Source organism: Chroicocephalus ridibundus, chromosome 4 (genome assembly GCF_963924245.1).
Source record: "Chroicocephalus ridibundus chromosome 4, bChrRid1.1, whole genome shotgun sequence".
NCBI classification, from domain to species: domain Eukaryota; kingdom Metazoa; phylum Chordata; class Aves; order Charadriiformes; family Laridae; genus Chroicocephalus; species Chroicocephalus ridibundus.
The window spans coordinates 24395623-24422311 of NC_086287.1; the positions used below are offsets into that span (position 1 = coordinate 24395623).

Below are 26689 nucleotides of genomic sequence, written 5' to 3' on the forward strand. Positions count from 1 at the left end.
AGGACTGTTCAGTGCAGAATTTACATTTCAGAGACTGATTAAAGAAGAGATGCCAAGACTCCATTATTTTGCCCATGGTTACCTTGGTGACAATCCATTACAGAAGCAGCTGCAAACAATACATTGAACAGGTTGGAGTTGTCTTTGAAAAAAAAGATCCTGGTTATTAGGAGAACATCTGATGTATTCACAGTTAATCACCTGTGCCACCAGCTTGAGGTCTAGTCCCTAAGTGAAAGCCACAGTGGACAGGATACCTGAAAGCCAAAAATCAGTGACTATGAAAATTCTTCAGACTGTGGAACCATAGTGAAGAATGTGAATCTCAGGGGCATGGCATAAGGACCTATTCTTGTTACCCATTTTTTAGAGGAAATTATTGCAAGAATATATCTGTCAAAAATAAACGTGGAATTCACCTTACATAACTGTAGGAACGAAGGAAGCTGTGAAACTAGGACACTGAAGTCAAGTCAATGAAAATATGATGTTGGGGGTTTGATATTCTTCAAAAAAACTTCCTTAGATATTTCTGTGGCTTGATGGAAAATGTGGAAGTTTCAGCTTCTTATATTCATTTAAGATGCATCAAAATATTTAAATTTTACTATGTCCTTTGAGACCAGACTTTACTTTTTCTGCCCTTTTCCAGGCTTTTCTTCAGTGGAATAATTTTGGATTAACCAGGAAACCAGTATTTTTTCCTCTGATGGAACTTATTTGCTTTAATAGCTCTTTTGATTTTATTACCAGTGGTATGACTGACAGTTTTGGTGTTTTGTCATCTTTTAAATTACAATCAAACATGACATGTTTGGTTTTTTCCTAAATTTAAAATTATCTGTCCGTAAAGGTTTGAAAATCTGCCTGATTGTCAAATATTCCTTAGCAAAAGCAAAACGAGAATCAGGCAAAATGTATGTTTTTAAAAATTTCCGTATTTTTATACTTAATTTTGTTATTTGTTTGCTTGATTCATAGACTTTGCAATCCATGGACCTGGTAACATTTAATTGAATCAGCTCATTCCATCCCAAATCAAGCCACTCCAACCCCACTGATCCAGTAGGGGCATAACTGCAACTGTTCCTTAGAAGATATGGGAAATTTTAAAAATCATTTAACATAATTATTTTTTTGCATTTCTCTAGACATGCTGTTATTAGTTTGAAGTTTAAATAAATTAAAAAATCACAAATGTAAACATATTCTGAAAACAAAAAATGGCCTTGCATTTAAGGCTGTATTACACAATACAGTATAATAAAAAGGTTTTCAGCAAAGCCTCAAATCAAACCTTCTGTTGAGAGGACCCTCGAAGCATGAGTTAATTAAAACCTACGTTTAAATCTTACCATTTGGAGCACATCTGTGTAGCTTAACTTGTGCCAAAGTATAGGCTGTATTGTTTCTTCACAAAGACATCTTTTCAAATGCAAAGAGGCTTTCATAAATATTGTCCATTTATTAATGTTTTAACAGGAGAACAAGGTGATGCACTGGGTGAATTTCATGCTCTGATACTATTTCATTCTTTTATTCTTCTTATTCTTTCTGGTTTTAAAATTTACAGACTCCACCCCTAAGTGAGGCTTACGCAATCAATCACCCTGTTTTTCTAACATGTAGCAGTGCCTTTAACATAACCCTAAATGCAACTTGGATGATTTTCTTGCTCTTTTATCACAGTGATACCCTGTTGTTCCCTATTCAGCTTGGTCTAGTATAATTCCTTAAATGATTTTCTTGCAGCATCACTTCATCATTTTTGGATTGTTTTTTTTAGCAAACAAACATTTTGTGTCCTGCGTCTGCCTGTCAGATTGTCAGTCATGCCTGTTTGGGTTGTTTTGTTGTTTTGCTTTGTTTTGGTTTAATGTTTTTGTTATATTTAAGCAAGTAGAAGAATAAAAGGTCTCAGAGATATCCAGACACTCAAAAATGTGGGAAAATTGGTGACTGGGTAGATTGCAAAGACTCTGTAAATGCCTGTCCTCAGGAAAAGCTAGAGAGAGCACAACCGGCTGGGCGATCCACAGCCCTGCACTGGTTTATCACTGCATCACCACATCACTGCTCTCTCTCCGTCACCTACAGCACCTTTTGTCTGTTTCCCAGCTATTTCCATATTTGAATGGCGGTAGGTAATCTGGAAGGAGCTGAAAGCACCGTGTAGGCACATTAGAGGTGTGCCCTGAGCCAAAAGCAGGGACACAGTGGAAATGTACTTGAAAAAGGAGGGGAGAGAAAAATGGAGAAGGATATGGGACACACGAAATAAATTCGTAGCAGGTCAACTTCATTACTTGCTCATGCAACAGTTTTATTGTGGAGGGAGAACCCTGGCTGGGAACTTGTACTTTTCAGCAGCGTGCAGTACATTTTGGGGAAGAATTCTGTGATATTCTCACTTGAAGGTTCTACAGAATTAGAGTTAATTAAGAGAAGCAACAAAGAACAAGGAGGAAGAGGAAAGAACAGAAGTATGAAGAGAAACACACACAGACTTGTAATACTTCTCTCCACTCAAAATACCACATCTTCCACATACAAACTATGTGAACACTAAGCAGAAGGGAAATTATGGAAGTATCAAAAGGAAAAGGTTGCTAATAAACAGACTTTTTCTTTGAGAAAAGCAAAAGAGTTAAACCAGCTAACAATTAGATGCAGTAACATGGCTGAGAAATACTAAGGCTAAGCAAAGCTTAAGAAAATAAGCTGTAAATAATCCTTGCCAGATAAATTGACAAAATGATCTAATGCTGTTTATAGTCATATTTGGATGGATGGGAAGGGCACAGAGGTGTGACTAGAATACATTCTTCCACTAGTTAAAAACAGAATTCTCCCAGCTTAAAAAACCTATTTTTATGTCATATCTGGGCTGGAAAAACAAGTCACATTCAAGAATAAAAGAGGAAAGGCATATGGAGGACATCCAGCTGAGCAATGATCAGAGGCAAAGCAGCATGTTCAGGAGTTTGTTTTTGCTATATTAAAAGTCTGTTTTGAAAACAACTTCAAATTGTTTTATTTGATCATTGGAGGAATGAAAGCAACACTGGTAGGCTTTGCCATCAAATCGTATTGGCATTTTTTTTCTTTAACTTTTTTTGAAATTCAACGTATGGAATTTTAGAGCTGAAGTACAAACATGCTTCAGTTATATTAGCTGCTGGAAAATTCAACAGAAAATAGTTATTATGAAGGTTTGTTCATTTCAACATTATCTATTCTGTGATGTTTTATTTAAGAGCAGAAAGTCTGTGAACAATAAGTAGCAGTAATGAAATAATAATATAGAAAATGCTTTCTTTTGAGACTATGGGTTTTCCTCCTTTAAGAGAGGAAGGTTTTTTTGTTGTAAAGGCTAGCTGCTTTTAACCACCTGACAACCCTCCATTAGATTAAAAAAATACCCATTATCCCAGTATAAATTTACAAATACATGAAGTAGGCACACTTGATACTGTATACAAGGTGTAATTAGATGCCTGTCAAAAAAAAAAAAGAGATAAGGGAAAGATTGCCTTTCAAAACCAAGAAAAGAAATCTTGTCATTGAGGATGTCCTTGATTTAAGCAATGGGAACCAGTATCATTTTAGGAAACCTACTAAGGATTCTATTTAAGCAATAAAAATATGGAAGGTGCCCTATACAACAGAGATGCACTAAAGCATCCCTTTTATATATGATATAATTTCTTTTAATATCTGTTTAGTATTGCATTTGACCTTCAGCTGGATTTCAGATCATTGTGCCTTTACATGAGTGAGGAATTGGCATATAAAATATGAAACTATACTTCTTAGAGAAGTATTGACTGATCTGAAATATCTGCCTTCTTAAGAATAAGCAATGATCCACTAAATTTTTCATTTAGAGGGCAATATCTCAATACGAGACTTAATCACTTACCATAAATGTTGGTAAAGTTAAAGATTCGGAATCTCTGTTCAGAAAAAAAATAAGCCAGAGCACGACAATAAGACTTTAGGAAAGTCTTATGAGAAATGTAATCTTATTAGAGAAGCCAACCATCACACTGAGAAGGATAGTGTCTTCTAAAGCGGAACTGACAGCTTGTAAAGATTTCTTAGAAACAGATATTTCCTGTGTAAGTTAAGGTTGCTGAATCACTGCAGAAACTATTACCTACTTTGGCATGGGTTTCCATTCTCTTTCAGAAGGCTTTATTTAGCCTAAATCATAAACTTTAAATTGTAAAGAGGTAGTAGTAGAAAACTAAAAAAAACCATTTTTTTTAAGCACATTTTAAATTATAAACACTTTAGGCCACTTTATAGGCACTCCTGCAACTAAGATAATGCTTTTTATTCTTAAATAGATTCTTTTCTATAATAGTCCATATGCTATAACCTAGGTTAGAGAGGATGTACAGGGACTCTATGACAGCATTCTTAACACACATACTTTCTGGCCTAGCTTGTAGCTCAGTAATACAGTATTTCCATTGCTAGCAATAGACCACAGGATTTGTAGTGAGCTTATGACGTCTCAGGACTATGGCTTGTCAGAATTACTTTGTCTGACCTTGTCTCAATCTGCCTGGAACTTTACTTTGACCTGGTTTAGCTGTAACAGTATTTTTCTCTAATAACCAGATGACCATGCTTAGTTGGTTTTAATACAGCTTGTCTTCTTATGGTATAACCACAGGTTTATATATAGTTGTAATAAGAAGTTGTCCTGTATAGAATGAGATATTTTTGACTAATGTAATGAAGCAATGTAGAGAAATACAGGCCCGTTATGACAGTGGAGGCCTTGAGAAATGGAGGCACAGGATGCAGTGTAGAGGAATACAGGCATGAGGTGATAGGAGATGGGGCACAGGCTGGCACTGGAAAGCCTGTGGCTGTAAACAACTCATCAGCGGCTAGATGAAGAAATGCAGACCTGGACAAAACTGGTTTTAAGAGTATCACAAGTGCACCATATGCAGTAAATTTGGATGTAATGTGGCCATGCAGACCATTGAAGAAAAAGAAAGGTGTAAAAGAGAATTAGCAAACAAATAAAAATGACCCCTGCAGATCCTAAAGTGAAGAAGAAACCAACAACATCAACATCATAGTCTTCCCAGTAAAGGAACTGGGGTGCTGGTGATTCACCTTGTGTTACCCCAACGGACGGAAGGATCCTGAGGGGCAGTGCAAGGGTAAGCACACCACCAGAAAGAGGGTTAGCAACTGGGAAATGTGTGATACAATTCTAACTGTATTATTTTTGAAGGGGTTTGTTTTGGTTTTGGTTCTGGTTGCGTTGGGTTTTTTGGTGTGGTGGTATTCTTTTCTTTATATTCCTTATTTTCTTCTTTTTCTGCTACAGTTAGGTGTTAATGAACTCTCTAATTAGATTGTTAAGATTTCAATTATATTAATAATGAACTCCAAGCTTTACATATAATTGTTGTTTCCTTTTTACCCACAATGTTTTTAAGCAGAAATGTGGATATTGTGATGATCTAAATCCATCGTAGTTTGTATATCTTTATTGAAATCCTGTGGAGTCCATATGTTAGATTAAAAAAATATCTTCGCTAAAATGGTAAACCAGATTCTTATCTCCTACTAAGATGCCTCTAGGTGAATCTACTGTTTTTCAGCAGAGGTCATATAGCTGCATATGGTGAAATAATAAAAATGCCTAGCTTTTATGTAGTGCTTATCCCAAGTAGGTCAGTAAAGGCTGTATCATTTGTCCCATTATAAGCAAGAAACAGCAGGCATGCAGACTCAGAATCGTTAGCATTTTGGTGTCAGATTTTCTATTTTCTATGCACTAGATGACACTGAAGATTAGAACTTTCTACGTGGATATGTAGAAGAAATCGTAACTGACTTAGATGGTCTTCTACGTAAATTATTCTAATCTGACAGTGGATTTAGCATGTTTTTGGCTAAAGATATGTTTCAGGATTCAGGATTCAGTCCAGAATTTGTTGAAGCTGTTAGAATAATTCCCTCTGACTAAGTCTGTAATGCGATCCACAGACCATTCCAGCCCTTTTAAACTCCCATGCAATCCACATTTTGCTAATATCTTTTTAATGAAGAGATGCATTCAAGTACTCTTTAAGGATGTGGATCTCCTATTAAAAATATGAGTATTAATTACTATATAATATGTAAAAGCTAGAGCCTTTAGCATTAACCCAGAATTCCTCATAAGTTCCAAAAGATTTGTCTTTTGTCAGTTTAATTTATCGTCTTAGCTTTTTTTTTTAAGAATGTAGTGCACATAGTTAGTGAATAGAAACTGGAGAATACGGAGCTAAACTCACAAACCAGGTTTAAGTCCCCTCTATGCCATTCATATTGCCCAAAGGGCTCATAAACACACTACAGGTTATTCACCAGGCATCGATTCGGTGATACACATGCGTCAGATTGACTGTTGGAGACACGTGTGGCCGGTATTGCGACAGCAAGGAGAGGTGACAGACATGGTGATGGTCCATCACGCTGTTGTAATCCTCCCCGTTCACAGCACCTGCTGAGGGTTCTGTGTTAGCTGTGCGGGTGGGCATGCCTGGCAAACTGCTCTTGGGTCACCGTCTTGCCTGGCTGCCCTGGGAAAAACCTACACACGGAAAAGTGACATATTCTCCACACCATCTGCTCTGGCGGGGGTTGGGGGTGTAGTCAAGCAGGAAAAACAAACGAAAAAAGCCCTGTGAGCAAATCCAGGAGAGCATTAACAAAGACTTGTCAGGACTGGAAGCAGTTAATACGCCAGAGGACTGGTATTTAGCATGACTAAAAGACCTTTCTGAAGTGGATGGTTTCTGAAACACAATTTTTAAATAATTATGAGAAATTTCCTGTGAATAAAATGTTGAAGGCCATAATGTTCATTAGAAAATACAACTGTATTTTACAGCAAGCAGTAAATTCCAACATAAGGAAATTCATGTTATTTCAGGCATATAATACTCTGCACTCAACAGAGTAATGCTGTTAGTGTTTTACTCATAACTTTTCTATTTGCTGTGGTTATTTCACTCTCATTCTTCATCAGCTGTCAAAAGCTAAATCCAAATGAGTACCTGTCACCTTTTAGAATCGATGCAGCGAAGGCGTTCATCTGACAGTGCATTTCTCTACAATTTCAAATTAAGATCAGCCTTTGAAACATAAATAAATCTTGTCTCCTGATCAAACTCTGTTTGCCGGATTATTTGGGCGTGCAGAAATTTATCTCTAAACAATTTATCTTCTATAACAAGGCAGAAGAATGTTTGTTGTGAAATTTTGTTTTGTTTTGTTTACACTGACAAAACATGCAGCTTTCCAAACTCTCTGCAACTTAGCAGACACTGGTACCTCTGAGAAGAAATGTTTAAAGAAATTGGAGTGATTCAAGTTAAAAAAAATAAATAGTTGGCACATGTACATAACGAATATTTTTTCTTAACCCTGTCAAAAATTATCAATGGTCTATTAATTCAGATGCTTAAAATAAGCAGCAACCCTAATTAAATCCCACAAATAGAGAATATTGCTCAAATAAGGAACATTTGTATCTTTATATTTACCAAAATTTTATCTCTATACCCCAGATCTGAACAGAAGTTTTATGTTTTGGCCCAGATTTATTTAATATACATTTTGTATTGGCACAATTTTTCCTTTTAAATCCCTCTTTCCATCCCCCCCCCCAAAAAAAAAAAAATTACATTAGCTTTGAAGTTCAGAGTAGTCTGTTACAGAAACTTCAGGAACTAGAAGGAACCTCATTGCTTATTTCATTTCATTTATAAGCAGGGACGATCTCTAGCTGGAAAACAGTGACGTTTACTAACAAATTCTAGGATAATATGCACTTTTTATGCTTTTGTATTTCTGAATATGAGAGATATATTCAGCAAAATGTATGCAGTATTATGGGTTACAAACAAACCCTGGAAACCCATAGTAAAATATTTTTTAAATTTCAAAGGCAGGTACTTAAAAGAGCAGAATGTCAGGTTCACGGCTTTACATGAAGTATCTTGCCCTGCTTTGTTTCCACCTTCAGCAATGAGTAAGGCAGGAGTCCTATCAAACAGAGTACGTAAACTAACAACTAAAAATTACAGTAAAATGCCTGTGAACACAGAAGTTCTGAATCTTCAGCACTACAGTATAAGCACGGACAGGAGTCATTTTAACCACAGCGTTAACATATTTGGCAGAAGGAGAGTAGCTGCGGGTACTACGGGGCACGTAACCTGCTTAGCACAAGGAAACAGTGTGTACTCAGTGAGGGAGACGGTTCTTAGACCATTTTACAGGGTGACTGGCCCATTCTTGGAGAAATGGGTAGAGACCCCGTCTCATCCTTTTCTCCTCACCTTGGGAGAGATAATACTTGTATTACAATTTATGACCTCAGGAAGGGACGGACAGATTTGTGGAGCTAAAAGGCAACGATCTGCTTTTAACACCAGAGTTGTCTCGGAAAGAGGCAGTACAGGTGACTGGAGCCACGTATGGAGCGCAGAGGACTCGGCTTGTAGGCTACCACATGTCCAGGCATACAGTCAACCGTCCCAAGCCCTGCAGCTCCTGCTACTAGTCCTTGAATTTGACAGGTGGTTGTTCATGTCTTTTAATTATGGAGTCAGGATACCTAAGCTGTGTATGAACAGCAGAAGCAAACTGGGCTTTTCATATTCCAAGTCAGCAGCCAGATGCAAATGGAACGGCAGGGAAAAAATGCTGTTGGTGCAGGGGAGAAGGCTGTTGTTGCATGCAAATTTCCTCGCATGTTTGCTGCAAATAGAGAACCTCTAAAATGAAACGCTGGAAGAATATTTCACAGCACATTTCTAAGTCTGCCTTTAATAGCACACCAGCTGTATGGCTTCTCTCAGCAAGATCTTTTTGGAGCAGTTAGATAAGTGAATTGAGGAAGATGGGTGGCAATGAACACTGCCCATTTGGGCTGCTACATGAACATGCATCCACTCATGTATGAGAGAGGCCCTCATTTTGGGCATCCCACAAATATCCCATATAACAAAGGGTTCTTCATGAAGCAGAAGGTGAAGACTGATTTAAAAGGCCGTTAACATGAGAAGGAAAAACTGTCAAAGACAGGGAAAGAAAAATAGGCTGCAGAGAAGAAAATGACATAGAAAAACTCAACTGTAATGCTAATTATGTAGAAACATCTGAATTTTTCCCTTCTTGTTCATACTAGGTTTTAGTTACATACTGTCTTTTCCCACATTCTCCTCCTTCTACAGTTTATTTAGCAACCACACAACAGTCCTGCTATAAACTGACTCCTCAGATGTGCTTTGTGCATTGGAAAGTCTATTTCAGAAGGTGCATAGTATCCACTTTCAGGAGCTATCTTAATCTTCTCTGTATTATTCAAGTTTTAGTGTACGGACTGCCAAAGCATATACATTATTGAAAAGATGCTCTCACCAGTACTGACAATACAGTTCTTCAAAAAAAAAATCATGCTATTCTACATTTTTGCTTGCATTCAGAAGCTTAAGTAGAAATGAGACAATGCATAAATCCAAAGCAAAACATCAGTATGGGGCTCAACCTAGACGAATCCATATCTATACATGCAGCATATGTCTCTATATATGCTTATGTGTATGTTTAAGCATCTAAATATATATATAAAAGATGTATAAATACAGTGTGCTTGTGCATATATTTGTGTGTGTCTTATGCATGTGTAAAAATGGTGAGAGACAAACAGTGCAGTAGACAGATACACAGCAAATTACTACTACAGCAGCCCAAAAATGCAGGCAATCAGAAAACAGCTTTGTTTTTCTTGTTTTTATCTTAAATGTAAACACTTATAAATTACATTATCAGGTGAGGCAGCAAGCAGCAATCTGTCCTTTAAGCCAATCGCGCTAGAGAAGGTTGATGTGTCATAGAAGAAATGATGCAAATGCAAAGGAAAATGTGAGATTGGTGCCTCTGGATTTTTCATAGTCTGGGTATAAACTGAATTGATATCACAGTAGAAGATCATTACCTCATGACAAATGGTTCACTTTGCTGCCAGCGTTTCTGTACCTTAGCTTTACTGGGTAATCTTCATCACAGTTTGCAGGTATAATGGTTCTACAGAAGCTTTTTCCTTGTATTGTGGTAAATAAGCAATACTACTAAGATCTCAATGTTAAGAAAACAAATAATTGGACAATGAATAATGGAGATAAGGAATACATATTTAGACTGAAAATAGGAGTGTCTGATCTGACCACTAACGCAATGATCACATCTACTATAGTTTGGAATTTTGTCTGCAAGCACCTTACTAATATTTGCATCGATAAATGGAGAGTCATCAAAGGTGTAACCTTCCAAACTTGCCTTGTTACACACTCTTTCTTGAACATAGTGTTGTACCTGGAACTCCAGAACTTACAGGAAATCGTAATTGAAGGCCCACAAAACAAAATAAAACTCAGATCCTTCCCAGCATGGGTTGTGCATTTTCTTATAGACCTCCAAGAGGTGAGACCTTCACCTCAGGGAAGGTACAATACTAGGGTCCCGTACAAAGCAAAGGTCCTATATAATGCTGCAGAGGACCTGTAATTTGCTGCATCCCTCATAAAATGATCCTGACGCTACTCCCTGTAATCTGGAAAAAAAAAGAAAAAAAGAAAATACTGACTTCAAGACACACCTACAACGCAGATTAAAGCGAAAGGCTGGCTAGGCTAATTTCTTGTGAACAGGACTCACTTTTTGCCTGCTAGGTATCTTTAATATGAAAAGCGTCAATACTTTTATGAGATTTTTTTAATTGCTTAAAGTACTCAACAACATATTATTAAAATAAATATAGTAATTTGGAATATCTCCCCTTTCTCAGATTTCCATTGTTTATTTTTCTAAATCACATATGCCTGGTAAATCACACGTGCCTTTTGTCAGCTACAAGTAGAGTCTAGTACTGGTGAGAAAGGTTTTCTTGAAAATGACAGAGTTAACGTGCATGCCTTGCTTCTGCAGTCCTCACTTACAAAGACATGCTAATGCCCTGCTAGAATAAATGAAATTGTTCACATTAACATATACTGCAGTATTTGACTTCACACCAACTCTCAAATTTTCTTAACATGTTTCCTTAATGGGAAAAAATTCTTAACATTCGCACTGTAAGTAAGAAAGCAATGAATTACATATTGGTTCCTGAGCTGTGAATGCACAAACCAGTTTGTGAAGGTATATGAGTTCAGGCCTACAACTCTGTCACTTACATTGCTTGACGTTCAAGTCAAACCAAAATTTGACATTTAAGTGTCAAGTTACAAGTTTGGAAGGACTTATCAACTAAATAGAAATACAAAGCTATTCTATTTTAACAGTAATCTTCCTTCCTTCCTTCCTTCCTTCCTTCCTTCCTTCCTTCCTTCCTTCCTTCCTTCCTGCCTGCCTGCCTGCCTGCCTTCGTGCCTGACTGCCTTCCTTCCTGCCTGCCTGCCTGCATTCCTGCCTGCCTTCCTGCCTTCCTTCCTTCCTTTCCTTCCTGCCTTCCTTCCTCTCCTTCCTTCCTGCCTTCCTTCCTTCCTCTTGTTCCTTTCCTTTTCTTTTCTTTTTTCTTACTTTATCACTGATAAAGCTTTGAGAAAGTACCGTGCACTTTCTGTAAATACTTATTTTATCACATTTTCTTGATTCTATTAATTGAAAGGGATTGCCATCATTTCTGAGGATTTAAATGCTTTGGAATATTGTACATGTATTAGAAGTGGATCTGATCTGAAGAGTCTGAAAATTGTAAAGGAAATTTAAAATTATGTCACAAATGTATGTGTATGGACCAAATGTATCTGTCCTTTTTCATGTCCATAAAATGTCAGTAAAGAGGAGCATCTCTATATTCTGTCCATCATTATTACTATACTTCATCTTCAAAGAACAAAATATGCCTTTTCTTCATCACAAACAGGCAGTTTCAAGTTATGAAAAATACAGCATGCCATCTTTAGACACAATGTTCCAATCCCCACCACAGAGAATTTTATTTAGCTGTGTGATCACCTGTTCAAAGTCTATAGGAGTAGAAATATTGATTTCACTCAAGAAATACACCGCTTTAACAGAATCTTTCTGGCAATTGTGCTTTTCAAGAATGGTTGTGTTCAACTTAGTTCTCTGGCTAGTATTCATCACAGAGACTTCTCGCTTTTGCACAGAGCATGTTAAAGTTGTAAATGTGTGCATTTGAGTTGCATTTTCCGTAATAGTTTATACACCGTCTTCATTCTTCGAGGCTTTGTACACTTAGAAAACAGCATACTGTAATCATCACGACTTTTGGTTTTTTTTACTTCCTTCTGTATATGAATTCTTCCTACACAGAGGAAGGTAAATAATAGAGACAGTCCCTGGAGTCAAGATTCTTCTTATTCTGTATAAGATGTCCCCACCGAAGTGTAACTATACTATAAACTCTTAATATTCATACATGCATTTTTGCAGTCACGTATGTTACCCATAATGCAGAGTTGTAAGCAGAAAGTGTGAGCGTTTATGTGTAAAAGAACGTTCTTGCTATGCTCAGAGACCTGTTTGTGGCTTTAAATGTCCATATCTTGTGTGGGTTTACATCGGACAATGTTGCTCTACATATTTCTCTCTCCCCTCATTTTCTGTAAAGTCTATTTCACTGCTCCCCTAGCTTTTCTAAAGAGGTACGTAGACCTGCCGCCTTCTCAGCTGATGCATTTCATTTGGGGATACACAGTGTGACGTATTCTACAATGTGTCATACTAGATGTTTTTAATAATTCTTCTGACATATGTATTATTCCTATAAATATTCCAATTTATAGTTGAAATCGGTGGGGTCAGGATTTCACCATAACAGTGTACTAATTTGTTTTAGGAATGCAAATTATTTTTAAAAACTTCACCAAGTCTCTACCTGCGTAATAGAAGCATTTTTGTGATTTTTAGTTCAAGCCTCCACTGACAGTGGCACTTCTTCAAGTAGAATTGAAACATTTGTTTCATACTTTAATGACCAAATGTAGTTTCTCCACACGGCACCATAACTATTCTTAGAGAGAACAGCTCCTTTTCGAGTGAAATATTGAAAAATGTTGACTGAAAAATAATGAAAAATACTCCTCGATGTGCTTGCTTTGGGAGTTCCTTGTAGCTAAATCCTCTATACACAACCCCAGTAATTTATACACATGCACACATGTGTGTCAACGCCTCCAGATAACTGAGGTTAGAACTATAAAAAGTAAATATAAAGATTTTGGGTTACTAAAGTATTATCTGATGTAGTCAGTGATTGTCACCGTTTTGGTTTTTTTTTTTGAGAGAGAAAGCAAAATCATCAATTGAAAATGGTGATATCATTATTTTTGCCAGAAAATCATAAGTGATCGCAAGTGTTGATTGTTTGCCTCGATTGTCCAGCTTCCTCTGGTAAGGCAATAAGGTTTAGTTACGAGGGTCTAATCTGGCTCAGAAGAAACATCAAGTTCAGGGAAGCATTTTAAGGAAAGTGGGGCCTTGATGTAGATGTATTGCACAGCAGCTCTCGGTAGTTTCCTTGATATACAGGGTTAAGAAGAGAGTACGATAATTTATAGAGAAATTGTGACACTCAGCACTAGTACATTTCTAAGCTTTGAAGTGACACAGCTTGTAACATTCCATATTTCAGGTTCTGGCAAAGCCAAAAAATTAGTTCTTGTATATGTAACTAGAAGAGGGGCAATTTTCATTTCTAAGTAGCTAAAGCATGTCTTTATATATACTGTATATATTACCATATATGTTAGGTATAAGATATAAAAAAATTTATTAAGGCCTATGTCTGAATGTTGTGCATTCTGAAAATTCAAGAACAATTTCAAAGGGAGGGTTTGAAAAAATTCACATTTCATTTCAAGGAAACAGATAATAATAGGTTAAAAGCAGGTTTAAGATTGTCAAGGATGAATGTCAAATGCCTTTATCAAATGACTATGCATATAATGGATCACAGCTTCCACATATATCTATTTGTTATAGATGTGTGTAGCTGCTTAAGTGTACCTATTAATTGCAAACACCGAAATACAATCTGTTCTTGTTTTACAGTGCTTTCCTATACGCATATCAGAATGAGATAATTTTATAAAGATAAGATCAAACCTAAGAAATTGAAAACAAATGGTTTAACTCTTTGAGAGACAGAAGATGAAAATATTTGTTTTTTAGAAACTGAAGAGAGGGTAGACATACAGTAGAACATTTGAAAATATTTCCAGGAATGAAAGTACAGAAGATTGATATTTTTGTTTTTCTGTTTTCCCTTTCAGATATTCACATCCTTATTTTAATTAACTTGCTCATATAAATACAGCAGGATTGTTGTATTTTTTTAAATAACTCTTTACTGAATATGCCAACAAGATAATATATAGTGTATAGTGAGGTTTTGAAGTTAACAATGCGTGCAACATGGCAGATTGCAGAAAACAGATAATGCAGACTTCAAACCATCTATTTTTCCATGTTAAAGATAGAAAGTATACCAAACACATAACAGAATCAAGTGTGCATGTCTCAGTTAAAATCAATTTTATGAAAGATCACCTTCAGATATTTGGGCCCAAGTGATGGTAACAATTTTTTTAGTAGCTTATCTGTATCTGAGAGGATCAGAATTCAGCTCTTATGAGGCACATTTCCAGAGAGCCCCAGTATAACAAAAGCTCGCCAAATCTCTTTCATACTAGTTTTCCAGATGGACTACTAGCCAGTGTCCTTCTAAAGAGCAAGACATTCTCTACTGTACAAACATTTAATGCCAAATGCTTCAATATTGCCTGTAGTATCATCTGGGATACAAAGTGCCCTGTTCAGTAGAGTTCAGGGAAGGAGAGATCACCAGCTTCCTAGGATTATCTTTGTGTTTAAAAGAGAGCATCAGGCAGGATTTGATGAGGCTCAGAGCCAGTAACTTTTGGTTTTGGCACTCATTTCTGTTTTGTTTTTCCACTGAGCTGGAAAGATAGGTCATGACTAAAACCATTATTCTCATGTTCTAAAGAAAAAACTTTAATATCTCCATGTTATAATTTGAGGTGAAAAAGTACTATAAATGGAGAATTCAATGGGAATTAACCACTTCACTGTCAAAAGCTGAGACTGAACTTTCACTTCAAGGTCATTAATAAAGTGCCTTATGTAGACCCTTAAAACCATAACAACAATATAAGATACATAAAGTTCTTCTGCTTGCAAAATTAAAATAGATACATTTCTCAGAGGGAGAAATTTTCTCTCACGAAAAAAGAAAATGATTGAGACAAAAGTATAGTTGAACTACTGTAGCAGCAAATAGCATATGTTGCTTCATTTTTCTGTTTTACGTGACATTCATTGTAGTCTTTTATTGGCTTACAGGGAAAACTGCTAATATCTTTTCAGTCCAAAGTAACCCAAACCCTAAATATTGTTATGAACAAATTCAATAATAATGTCTCCAATAAGAACCTGTTAACACAAAGTCCATGCATTCATCGGGTGTTTGTTTCTGCCAGCAAGCTACATGCAAGGAACACTTGTTATAGTGACAGAATCTGTGAAAATGGAGACCTGTTTGTAAATAAACAGGTCTCCAGAAGGAATCCAAGCACCGGACACAGCAGTGTTGTGATACTGCTTCAACATAATTTCACTTAAACTCTTATTTTATTCCACTCACAAATCTTTCTGTACATTATGTCAGCTATATTAGCAGAATACAATGGAAGATGGATGAGATTCTGTCTGTAAACCACACATTTGCCCCTAGGTCCAATGAACCTGTTCAAATCAGGACCTGGAAGTGAACATTTTGGATGAGTTGCATATGCACACAGATGGGACTTCTGCTCTACAGCATTTAGCTAGTATCTGTGGTCAGATATTTGCACTAAGTGAAGATGAACGCATTTTTATGAAGCCCAAGGAAAAAGCTACTAATCTTAAACTTCACATGGCCAAAATATCATTGTCCATTTTTAACTCTACTTTTTCCAAATACTTTACCTAGTGAAAATTGCCTGTTATGTACTTATCTAGGTGTGACTTGAAATGAAGTCTCAGCTGTTTGTGTGACTGGCACTTTGAAAAGTCAAAAACCCTGTTGTAGGTTGAAATACATTAGCTCTTTTGCAGCTGGATAGCAATTAGAATTGGGAGAAACGTTCTTCAAATGAAAACATGACCTTTCACTTGACTACAACTGTGCATTTGTTTAGATAATACTCCCAGCTCTATCCACAAATTTTGGTATAAGTGGCTTGCTACTTTTTTTCAGAAGAGTATTTATAGAAAAGAAACTTTGTCAGAACCCCATATCAATATATATATATTCTTCTTCATACTGAAAAGAAGCATAAATTATGCTATCTTTAATATCGTTTTGATTTTTGATCTAGGTAAGCAAGTCATAGTCCACAGATAGATATATATACATTTCATCATCTGAGATCAAAATGAACAGTTTGTGAATGCCTTCGGCTTTCCCCCTATTAGGACAGTAACCACATTTGTTGTCATCAGTTTGGACTTGTGGATCATTCACCTGCAGTACGGCTGAACTCCCTGAATAAGTCATTTCCTACAAATAAGGCGCCTAGCTCACCTTGAAACTATGGTATCCTGAGGCCTAGAACAGAAGATGTTCATCAAGGAGGACAAAGATTCCTTCAGCATCAGTCATTGAAGTACAAAATTCTAGTAAGCATGTACTTTCAAAGGATGCCTTTTGAAATCAAACATACGTCTAGTTATTTCGGTGAAATTAAATACTACATCCACGCCCAATGGGAATCTCTGGCTCTACTTAATTTCAAACAAACTCCAGCATGCAATGGAAGCGTGCAGAAGCACAACTATTTGCTGCTTGTCTTGTGGGCTTTGGCACCTAAAACATATTAAACAAACGAAAGAAAGGTATCAACCTTCTCATCATAATCTTCAGTAAATAGGTCACAGAAAAAAACACTTTGCATAGACGTTTCTACCTAGAATTACACCATTTGAAATCATATGGCAGCCTTTTATTCAGCAAAATTTCAGTGACTTTACTATTACAGTAGCCACACAGGTTGCCTAAAATACCTGTTATAGCTGGAAAAAATAGCAAATATACAGAATATAGAGTGGAATTTCAAAATGTGATTATAAAAGGTGTTGGGGGGAGGATGTTTTTCCTTACACAATGATTGTACTTTGCAATCAGTCATAACTGGATTCATTTTGCCATTGCAGAGAATGAGTGTTATCATGCAATTTGAATTTGCGTGACTGCACACTCATAGACTGTTGGGTTTCAAGAATGGGTTAAGTGAAATGAGCAAAGGAAAGGATTAAAACCCTCTCTCCCAACATAAGCAGCAGCGAAAAGTCTAAGCATTCCACAGTGAAAGTGCTTCAGTCTTTACTTCCAATTCATTTCTAACAACTTCTTCTTGTCCCTAGTTGGTCACTGTAAAAGGTTTTCTCTTTGGTTCCCTACTCCTTCAGGAAAGTTTTGTCTCTCTCTTTTTTTTCCTCTTTGTTGTGAACTTTTGCTTGTCCCCAAGCTTAGGAGAAAGTGAGCTGCATTAAAAAACAAACAAACAAACTGAAAGAAAGGAAGAATTAGACTCCACCACTGAGCTGGCAAGAAATCCACAGTTCTTGGCAGTCACAGAGTCAATGGAATGGCTGGAACATTATATCATTTTGAGAGCAGCATCATGGTTTAAATACAAGCACGATGTTTCGCATGCTGCATGTAAAGCCCAAGGATTCAGAAGGTATTCCAGCTAAAGAATCTGAGGGAATAAAAAAGCAAATTCTAAGCCCACCTACTGCTTATAAAGCACAGATCATTGTGGAAAAATTCCAAAAGCTTAAGATAAAAGAAGGGTAATTCAGAGGGACAGTGTGTTCTTGTGTTCTCAAAATTCCTCAGCTAATCAAACGTTTAGTTAGTGTCCGCCTCTGTATACTTGAAAAAAAAAAAAAAATTAAAAAAAAAAAAATCCAGTATTTATGTATGATTTTCCCAACTGAACATATTCCAGTTCATAATAGGCCTGAAGGCCTTTCCAATAATAAATAAATTTTTTTAAGATCCATAATAGGCCTGAAGGCCTTTCCAATAATAAATAAATTTTTTTAAGATCTTTCTTACTCATTTTCTGTTTGTTTGTCTTTTTTTTCCTACTTCTCCGTACTGAACATAATTCAGACCCCTAAATCAAACAGGGCTTCAGCCATAAAAGTCAATAGCAACCTTTCCATTGGCATCATATTTTGCATCATGTTTTCAGCAATTTACACTTCTAGATTCCAAATTCTACATGAACACCGCAGAGCTGAGAATACTCAGAATTTCCCTCATTCAGGTTTTACCTGAACATGCTGTGTCAACAAATGCTGCTCTATTAAAGAGAGGTGCAACCTAATGACAGCTATCTGTTACATACTGATAACCTTCATCTCCCACTGAGAAGGGTCAGAGAATGCCTAAAGCTTCTTAATCATAATGAAAAGCAGGAACGGTTTCTATCATAAAAGTATATAGTGTTGGGGGGCATTTTCAGAGTAGCTTTTGCAAATTGGAAACAAGGTCACTTTGAGTTTGACATAGAGCTCTGTCTACCTTTCCTATTCCTAATATATTGGGAGAAAACTAATCAAACAAGTAGCCTTTTTGGTAGCACTCAGAACTCCAGCTTTCAGTCGGAGGTAGGAAATGCAGAACTGACAAAGGGGAACGGAAGTATTTCCAATTGTTTGAAGCTCAACAGCAACTGCCGGATTCAAGTCAGGAGGGTCGCACCCATTTTATCTGAATTGCTTTTGTCCGTTTCTAGTGACCCTGTTTTAATATGCACTTATTTTCCTGTACTACAGGACACCTAGAAACTTAACATCCCTCAGACAGCTTCGACAGCAAAGTGGTTAATGTTTGAAGAATGAGTCATTCTTTCCTTTGCCATGACATTGGGTTCTTATTGTACAACCCTGTACAGTACTTAGCAATATTTTTTAAAGATTTAAAAAGCAAAGAGTTACAAAACCATTTGCAATTAACTTGAAATAGAAAAGATAGCACTTTTTTTAAATCCCATTATATAGTACACCGTATAAATTACAGAGTATTCAAATGCATAAATGCATCTGGGTAACATTTATCAAATGTAATTTTTTTCATTGTTGTTGGGGGGTTATTTTTTCCAGAGTTTTTTTCTCTTTGTCCTAGACACCCCCATCGCCCCTCACTATCACGTATGACAGTGCTCCAGGTCTGAGACATTGCTGTTGCAGTATCGCATGTTGTTGGGGATATGGCAGTCTGTGTAGTTAATGCCCCCGTTTGGGGTATAAATGGGCTGCAGTCTGAAATCTCCTTTAAGGAGCTGATCATTATTTAAGGAGACAATCTGGAAGCTGGTTTCCGTCATCTCCAGGATGGAGTTGTCTTTCTTGGTCCCTGCCTCGCAGTAGTCATCTTTCCGACGGCCCCGGTTATATTTCCACTTCTGGGAGGTGTAACGCCCTTTTTTGTGCATGTGCCAGCAAAAAATACTGAGCAGGACCACGAGGACAAATATCACTGCACCCCCAATCAACCCTGCCAGCAGAAACGGGGAGCCCAGGTTCTGAGAAGTCGTCTGCTCATGGCTGGAGGGGATGTTGCTGCCATTGCTCAAAAAGGAAGCCTTGGTTGTGGCTTCTGAACAGACAGTGTCTTCTCCAGTTCGGTAATTGTTATAAGTATCCAGGGGAACCAAACAAATCCGATAGGTGGATTTGGGCTCCAGATTTACCAAGCTTAAATGTTGCTTCTCACCACTAACTATTCGTTCCTGAACAATTCCTCCTACCAGACTATGGCCCATTTTAACCCACGTGAGTTTATATGCCACCACGGTAAAGAGAGACATCCAGTTAACTTGGATGCAAGTGTCATTCACAAAATGGATGGAGAGCTGAATCCGTTCGGATATAGGTGGTGTCACCCTTTCTCTGTCCTCCCTGTCAGGCACAGTGGGGAGTGTGGCTATGGTGGGAGTGAGAGGATTATATTTGCTACTTGGGGGAGGAACGGATGAGGTGGGAACTAATGTAGTTGGCATGGCTGTAGCTGGGACTGGGGTGATGATAAGCGGCAGACCAGGGGTGGTGGTGGGGCATGACAACATATTCATATTGAGCTCCCTGACTGCCATACCTCGGACCTGCTCTGGTCCCTGGCACATAAAACCCCGTACATTGATGGAAGCGGGAATAAATTTGAGCCATTCAGTGACCCACTTAATACTGCAGTCACATAACCAGGGATTATTCCTTACAGTGAGTTGCCTCAGGTTGTGGAGATTATCAAATACCCCCTTTACCAACATCCGAAGCTGATTGTTGGAAATATCAAGACGTTCTAGCTTGTGGAGGTTTGAAAAGGCTGTAAGTGGTATATGGGTTATCTGGTTGTCCTGCAAGTAGAGCCTTAGCAGATGTGTACCTGGAAGATCGGGAGGAGGGTACGTCAGTGAATTCCGCACTATTGAGAATTCCTTGAGCTTGGAGAGGTGGCTGAAGGTGCCTTCAGCTATGCCTTTATTAGTAAGGAGATTGCCATCCACAATCAGACGCTCCAGACTTGTAAGATTCTGGAAGGCCAGGTCTGAAATGACAGCAATTCGGTTTTCGTCTACTCGAAGTTCTTGTAAGTCCACCGGAAGGCCTACTGGTACGCTGCTTAAGTGATTCTTGGACAAGAACAGAAGCTTGAGGCTGACGGCTTCCCGGAATGCCCCATCCTCAACGCCAACAGTGGAGATAGAGTTATCATCCAGGTGCAGCTCTTCCAGCTTCAAAAGCTGAGCAAGGGCAGCCCGAGAAATGGTCTGAATGTTGTTTTCCTGCAGGTGAAGAACCCTGACGTTCTTGGGCAGGTTCATGGGGAATTCATCCAATTGGTTGCCATACAGGTAGACTGTGTGCACAGACTGAACATTGTGCAACTCTGCAGGAAATCCAGCATTATTAATTTGGTTATTGTGGAGGTAGAGGACGGTTACACCCTCCGGTATCCCAAGAGGCACTGAGGTCAAGCTTCGCTCATTACAGTAGACAAAGTTTCGGTCACAGCGGCACACTTTTGGGCAGGCGAAAGTTTTGGACACCTGCATGTAGACCCCCAGGGAAAAGATAAGCCATGATTTCATAAGAACAGCCCAATCTGTGGGCCACATTCTAGTCCACAAACCCATTTCTAATTTAAAGAAATAAAGTACCAAAGCGTTAAAGAACTAATAACAATAAAGCACAGGTAGCAAAATCTCAGGTCATTAAAATTGACTTCTATTTATGTCCAGTGTTCAGCCCAGAGTTAAAGTCCTGGAGGCTAAATATAAAACAATCCTTTTATAATTGGCCTACCTCCTATTTTTGACAAGAAAGCCACAGTCTTATTAGCCAGGGTTACAAAGTTTGTTGCCTTCCTCCATGTGTGCTGAAAGAAACAATAGCTGTGTCTTTGCAGGTCAGCAACAGGTTAATTTAAAGCTACCAAAAGTTGTCTGTGTATGAGTTGCTTTGAGGGATGATATTTCCTTTCACTGAAGTCTGCTGGTGTCACACTCAGCTTTCTGAAGTCAGCAAAGTCCTCATACCAGCTATCTGCCGGATCTGGCCTGCCTGTAAAAGAAAAAAGAAAAGAATAGCATGTAATGTTTAATAGGGAAGATCAAGCCCATTGGAAGACTATTCTAAGGCTGTGCTCTTTATGGATTTCTGGAAAAAAAAAAGGCATTAATATTAATCATTGCTTAATATTACTGTTAAATAGTTTTGGAATAGATTTGATGCAAAGTCCTTGCAGTGATTGAAGGACTTTCCGTGACCACAGTGAAGGCTAGATCTATCATTTGTGTTTGCATATTGTACCTCCAGTCTTTGTCCTCTCACAGTCTGTTTCAAATACTAAAACTAAAACATTTTTCAAACATAAAACTAAACCATTTAACTGGAATTTTTTCCCAGATTTTTTTTTCTTTTGCACAACCACTGACTTCAATGAATGCTATTCACTGGTGCCTGACAGTAGGCTCTAGGACATACTATTTAATCACACTCTATGTTTTTTTTTAATTTCCTATCAAACTCTGGAATGTTCTGCTTCTATTTCTGTAATGCCATTATGTATACTCTCCAGTTTAACGCACGCTGCCAAATTATTGCACCTCCCTCCACAGTGAATTAGCTACTTGTGAGGACAGTTTTTTAAATAAGTATGGGAATCCACAAACACAAGATACCCTGCTGTAAGGCATATATTTGCTAAAACTATCATCTTGATGTTGTTTCTGATGTGAACTGTGCTGTCAACAGCCTTCAGAATTAGCTTTCCACTAAATGAAACAGGCTCACATCTGCTAAGTTATTATTTTAGGATATCAGCTCAAACTACAGCATTTCTGCAGGAGAGCACTTTCTTTGAAACCATAAAGGTTAGATACTTTTTTTAATTCTGCTACACAGTTGTCTGTGAATGGCTACATAAACAAATATGCTAGCTTTAGTATAGATGAGTTCTGTAATGTGTATTTTCAGCTTTTAAGTGTACTTTTTAACTTTTACCTTCACAGCTACTATTCATTATTCAGATCTATAATGAAACAATCCAACTGTCTAAAGCATGCAATGAAAGGTACTGTATTATATGACGCTCTCTTGTCTTGTTATAGGTTGTTTCCAATGACGGAAAAAAAATATGCTGCATTTTACATACTTGAACCTAATGAAGGATATAAATCTTGACAAGTATCAAGCATGCCTAGATCTTGGACCTTGAATTGCAGTTACATAAGCCCAGTATTTTTAGAGATTTTCATAGAATCATAGAACATTTTGGGTTGGAAAGGACCTTTAGAGGTCACCTAGTCCAACCTCTCCTGCCAATAAGCAGGGACATCTTCAACTTGATCAGTTTACTCAGAGCCCTGTCCAACCTGACCTTGAATGGTTCCAGGGATGAGGCATCTATCACCTCTCTGGGCAACCTGTTCCAGTGTTTTACCACCCTCGTTGTAAAAAATGTCTTCCTTATATCTAGTCTAAATCTACCCTCTTTTAGTTTAAAGCCATTACCCCTTGTCCTATCGCAACAGGCCCTGCTACAAAGTTTGTCCCCATCTTTCCTGTAGGCCCCCTTTAAGTACTGTAAGACTGCTATAAGGTCTCCCCAGAGCCTTCTCTTCTCCAGGCTGAACAACCCCAACTCTCGGATCATTTTTGTGGCCCTCCTCTGGACCCGCTCCAGCAGGTCCATGTCTTTCCTGTACTGAGGGCTCCAGAGCTGGATGCAGTACTCCAGGTGGGGTCTGACCAGAGTGGAGAAGACAGGCAGAATCACCTCCCTCGACCTGCTGGCCGTACTTCTTTTGATGCTCCCCAAGATACAGTTGGCTTTCTGCACTGCGAGCACACATCGCGTGCTCATGTCCAGCTTTTTCATCCACCAGTACTCCCAAATCCTTCCTCAGAGTTGCTCTCAATCTCTTCATCCCCCAACCTGTATTGATACCAGGGGTAAATTCTGCTGACCCAGATCAAAACTTGTTGGCTGGGATTTCAGGAAAACAGAATTTCAGTGAACAGAAATAATGTTTTAAACAATTTTTTTCCCTTTATTTAAGCAGTTTAAGCACCATTCAGGTAATTCAGAAAGAAATGTAATTCAGGAGTACATGAAAGCTTGTTCTTCTGCTACAGATGTGCAGTTTATAACATGTCCCAAATGCTGCTTTTGGGAACCCCGTGGACTGACAGTGTAGAAAGTCTCTTTAGGAGCAGATTGTTATAACCCTGCAACCTGGCACTTGTAGATTACTATATTTATTTGGAGCATCATCAGGTATCAGCCCCAAGGCTAGAACAGTTGGAGATAAAAAACCAGACCCTGAAAAGTCCTGTAGCTTATCATTATGAATTCAAATGGTAAATGGACATATATTGTAATGCAGCCTATACTGTGTGTTGTCCTTTTCTAGAAAACAGTAAGATTAGCTACCCCACGGCTCAAGTTTTCTCTCTCGCAGGCATATTTCAGTCAAGAGTGGTTTCTTTTCAATTATGTAAGATGACGTGATACTGTAGAGAAACTCTAACAGGATTACATTCTAACATGAGCCTAAGTGTGACAGTTTATCCGCCTTTAATATGGCCTGGCTCCCGTCTAGATCATGCTGCTCTGATCCGTCATGACACTGCCTTTTTAAAATAAGAAAGGACATGCAGAGCCTCCTCTGGGATGCTTGAGACCACACAGAGTAATAATAGCGGTTCTCTCACTCCCTTTCCATCATCGGAGAGAGACAGTCTGTACCTCCTAACAGGGCCAATACCCTTCTCTGAGCTCTCTTTCAATTGTAAGTCCGATTGCTGATTAGGTTTTATTTGACTCCTGGGTACGATAGAAAGCCCAGCTGAGGACTTGCAGCCACAGGCAGCTGCAGCTTCTGATTTGCTGGGAAACTCCGAAGGAAAGAATGTCCTATCAAAACTGATTTATGCATTCACCTTATTCTTGGACTGTACCCAGAGTACCTCTCACCTAGGTAAATGTGGCACCTGAATAAAAGATTTCAGTAATGATTCTAGCAAATTGGGCCAAACACACAGTACTTATCATTAGATATTACCTGTAAAAGAGTTTTGACTGGACAGTCACCTAAGTATATCAGCACTTTGGAAGCTGTCACTCTGGAGTTTATCTCCTTTTCTTTGTTACATGGATGAAATTTTAGAAATCTGTTAAACCTTTCCTATTGTTTTCTCCCCTTATGATAGTGAGAAAATAAGTCCTCTTATTAATGCCAGTATCATAATCTCCAGCTATCAGTCCTTAATAAACTGATACTACAAAACTTGATACAGAAAATATGCATTGGTAACTACTGTTGATTAGATCAAGCAAGAGCACAAGGACAAATCTAATTAGATATTTATGACTTCAGGGTTGACTGTGGTGTGACACAGGGAAGGAATGAGGCAGCAAGGATACAAGTGAATGTGTTTAACTGTTTTTTGGGGGGAAAAGCTTTACCTCAGTAGTCTTTCGCAGTCTTTACAACTGTTTAATAATAATTCATAGTAGAGGTTGTAGTTGCAGTATTTTTCAGCAAATCTCAGGGACCCTAATGCAAAAGTGAGTTGTGTCCCTGTGTTAGAAATCTCTACCCCAAAGACATTAAATAGATTGAAGAGTTGAGCAACCTGCTTGATGTAAAAAAGAAACTCTGTGAAGGAAAAACATCCTCGACAAATTCCAGAAGGCTGGAAAAGCTGAAACAGTTTGTTCTTTAGCAAATTGCCAAAACCGAAGGCAGGTAGAGTAATGGAGCTTTCTCCTCATCCCTTATTGGCTTCCTGAAGCAAGTTTTCTGTTTTCAATATTCTGACAAAAACTGAACAGAGTTTCTCTGCGAAGGAACTGATCATTTGCAGAAGTAGAATTTTGGAAGTGGAGGAATCAAGGGTACTTAATATCCTTGATGATACATGATTTTAAATCTTGGGAATTGACTCATACACTATAGATACCAGAGACCTTTCTTACTGTGAAGCTGGAAAGTTCTAAAAACCTCTCTAAAAAAAAGAGAGGAGGAGGGTAAGGGAATCTGTTGCAGTTAACTTAAAATTAAAGAAAACAACAAGCAAATACCTCAACAATAACACATTTGCCCATCATCACCTTGGTCGTTTTTTGTTTCTATTTCCTTACTCGGTACCCTTGATTTCTATTATTTCTCACTACATCCTCCTTGGAGCACAAGCCACGTCTTCCAAGTGTCTAGGACATTTCCTGTCTTGCTGCAGCCAGGATATTAAATCCCATTAGGATTTCAGGAATGATATAATAAAGTTGAGAAAATCACATTGAAATAGATGAGAACATACGCACACGTTTTAGGTGGCCACGTCTGAATATTTGGCTTAGTGGCCTGAGTTCCTGACATTAATGGAAGTGTTCCCTTTCGTATCTTAAGAGGAGTTTCTGATCAACATTTTTATCTCACTGTCTTTTTTCAAACCTGACTTATTTAAATTCCATTTTGGCATGACTGATGCTAGCTGGAGAAGAACAATTATGGCTTTGTGTACTGGATAAAAATTTCAGATTTGCTTTTGTTCAACTCTGGAACTGAACAGCACCTTTAAGATATTTGATTAAAGGTATTTAAAGGCTGAAACATCTGGCTGCAAGTTCAGAAGGTGAAGGTTTTTATTAGTATTCCCTTCACTGGTCAGAAGCATCCACAGAACTTCAAGCTTTAGTCACCCTGCTATGCATAGCTATAAAATAATTTAGCTGCAATAAACAAACAGCTTTCAATAATTAATATATTACTGAAAATGCTACTTAATCATAAATGTGTGGTATCTAGGAAAAAAAAAACAAAACCAACAACCCACTAGCAGCCTGCTTATGGAACTCTTTCCTACCTTACTGACCAGTATTGCCTCAGTGGCTACACTTATGGTGCTAAAGAAGCTCCAAAGCTTCCATCAGGGCCATCCTCCCCATCTTTCATGCTGCAGTCCTCCAAACACGCAGTCCAAGGCATAGCAGTCAAGGTTCCTATGGCTGCCTGAAAACCTATTAATGTTCAGGGGAGATAACAGAGACTCA

At 38.0% G+C, this 26689-nt stretch overlaps 1 protein-coding gene across 6 annotated transcripts in view; it reads right to left on the reverse strand.

The window, feature by feature from the left end:
- Window positions 1–13762: 13762 nt before the first annotated feature.
- The window catches only part of FLRT2 (fibronectin leucine rich transmembrane protein 2), a 66765-nt gene continuing 53838 nt past the window's right edge, over window positions 13763–26689 (reverse strand). For all 6 annotated transcript variants that reach the window (XM_063332200.1, XM_063332196.1, XM_063332199.1 and 3 more), the window contains one exon: window positions 13763–21693. In XM_063332200.1, coding sequence (XP_063188270.1) covers window positions 19278–21266 — 1989 coding nt within the window. In that variant the 5' untranslated portion in view covers window positions 21267–21693 and the 3' untranslated portion in view covers window positions 13763–19277. The remainder of the gene's footprint in view (window positions 21694–26689) is intronic.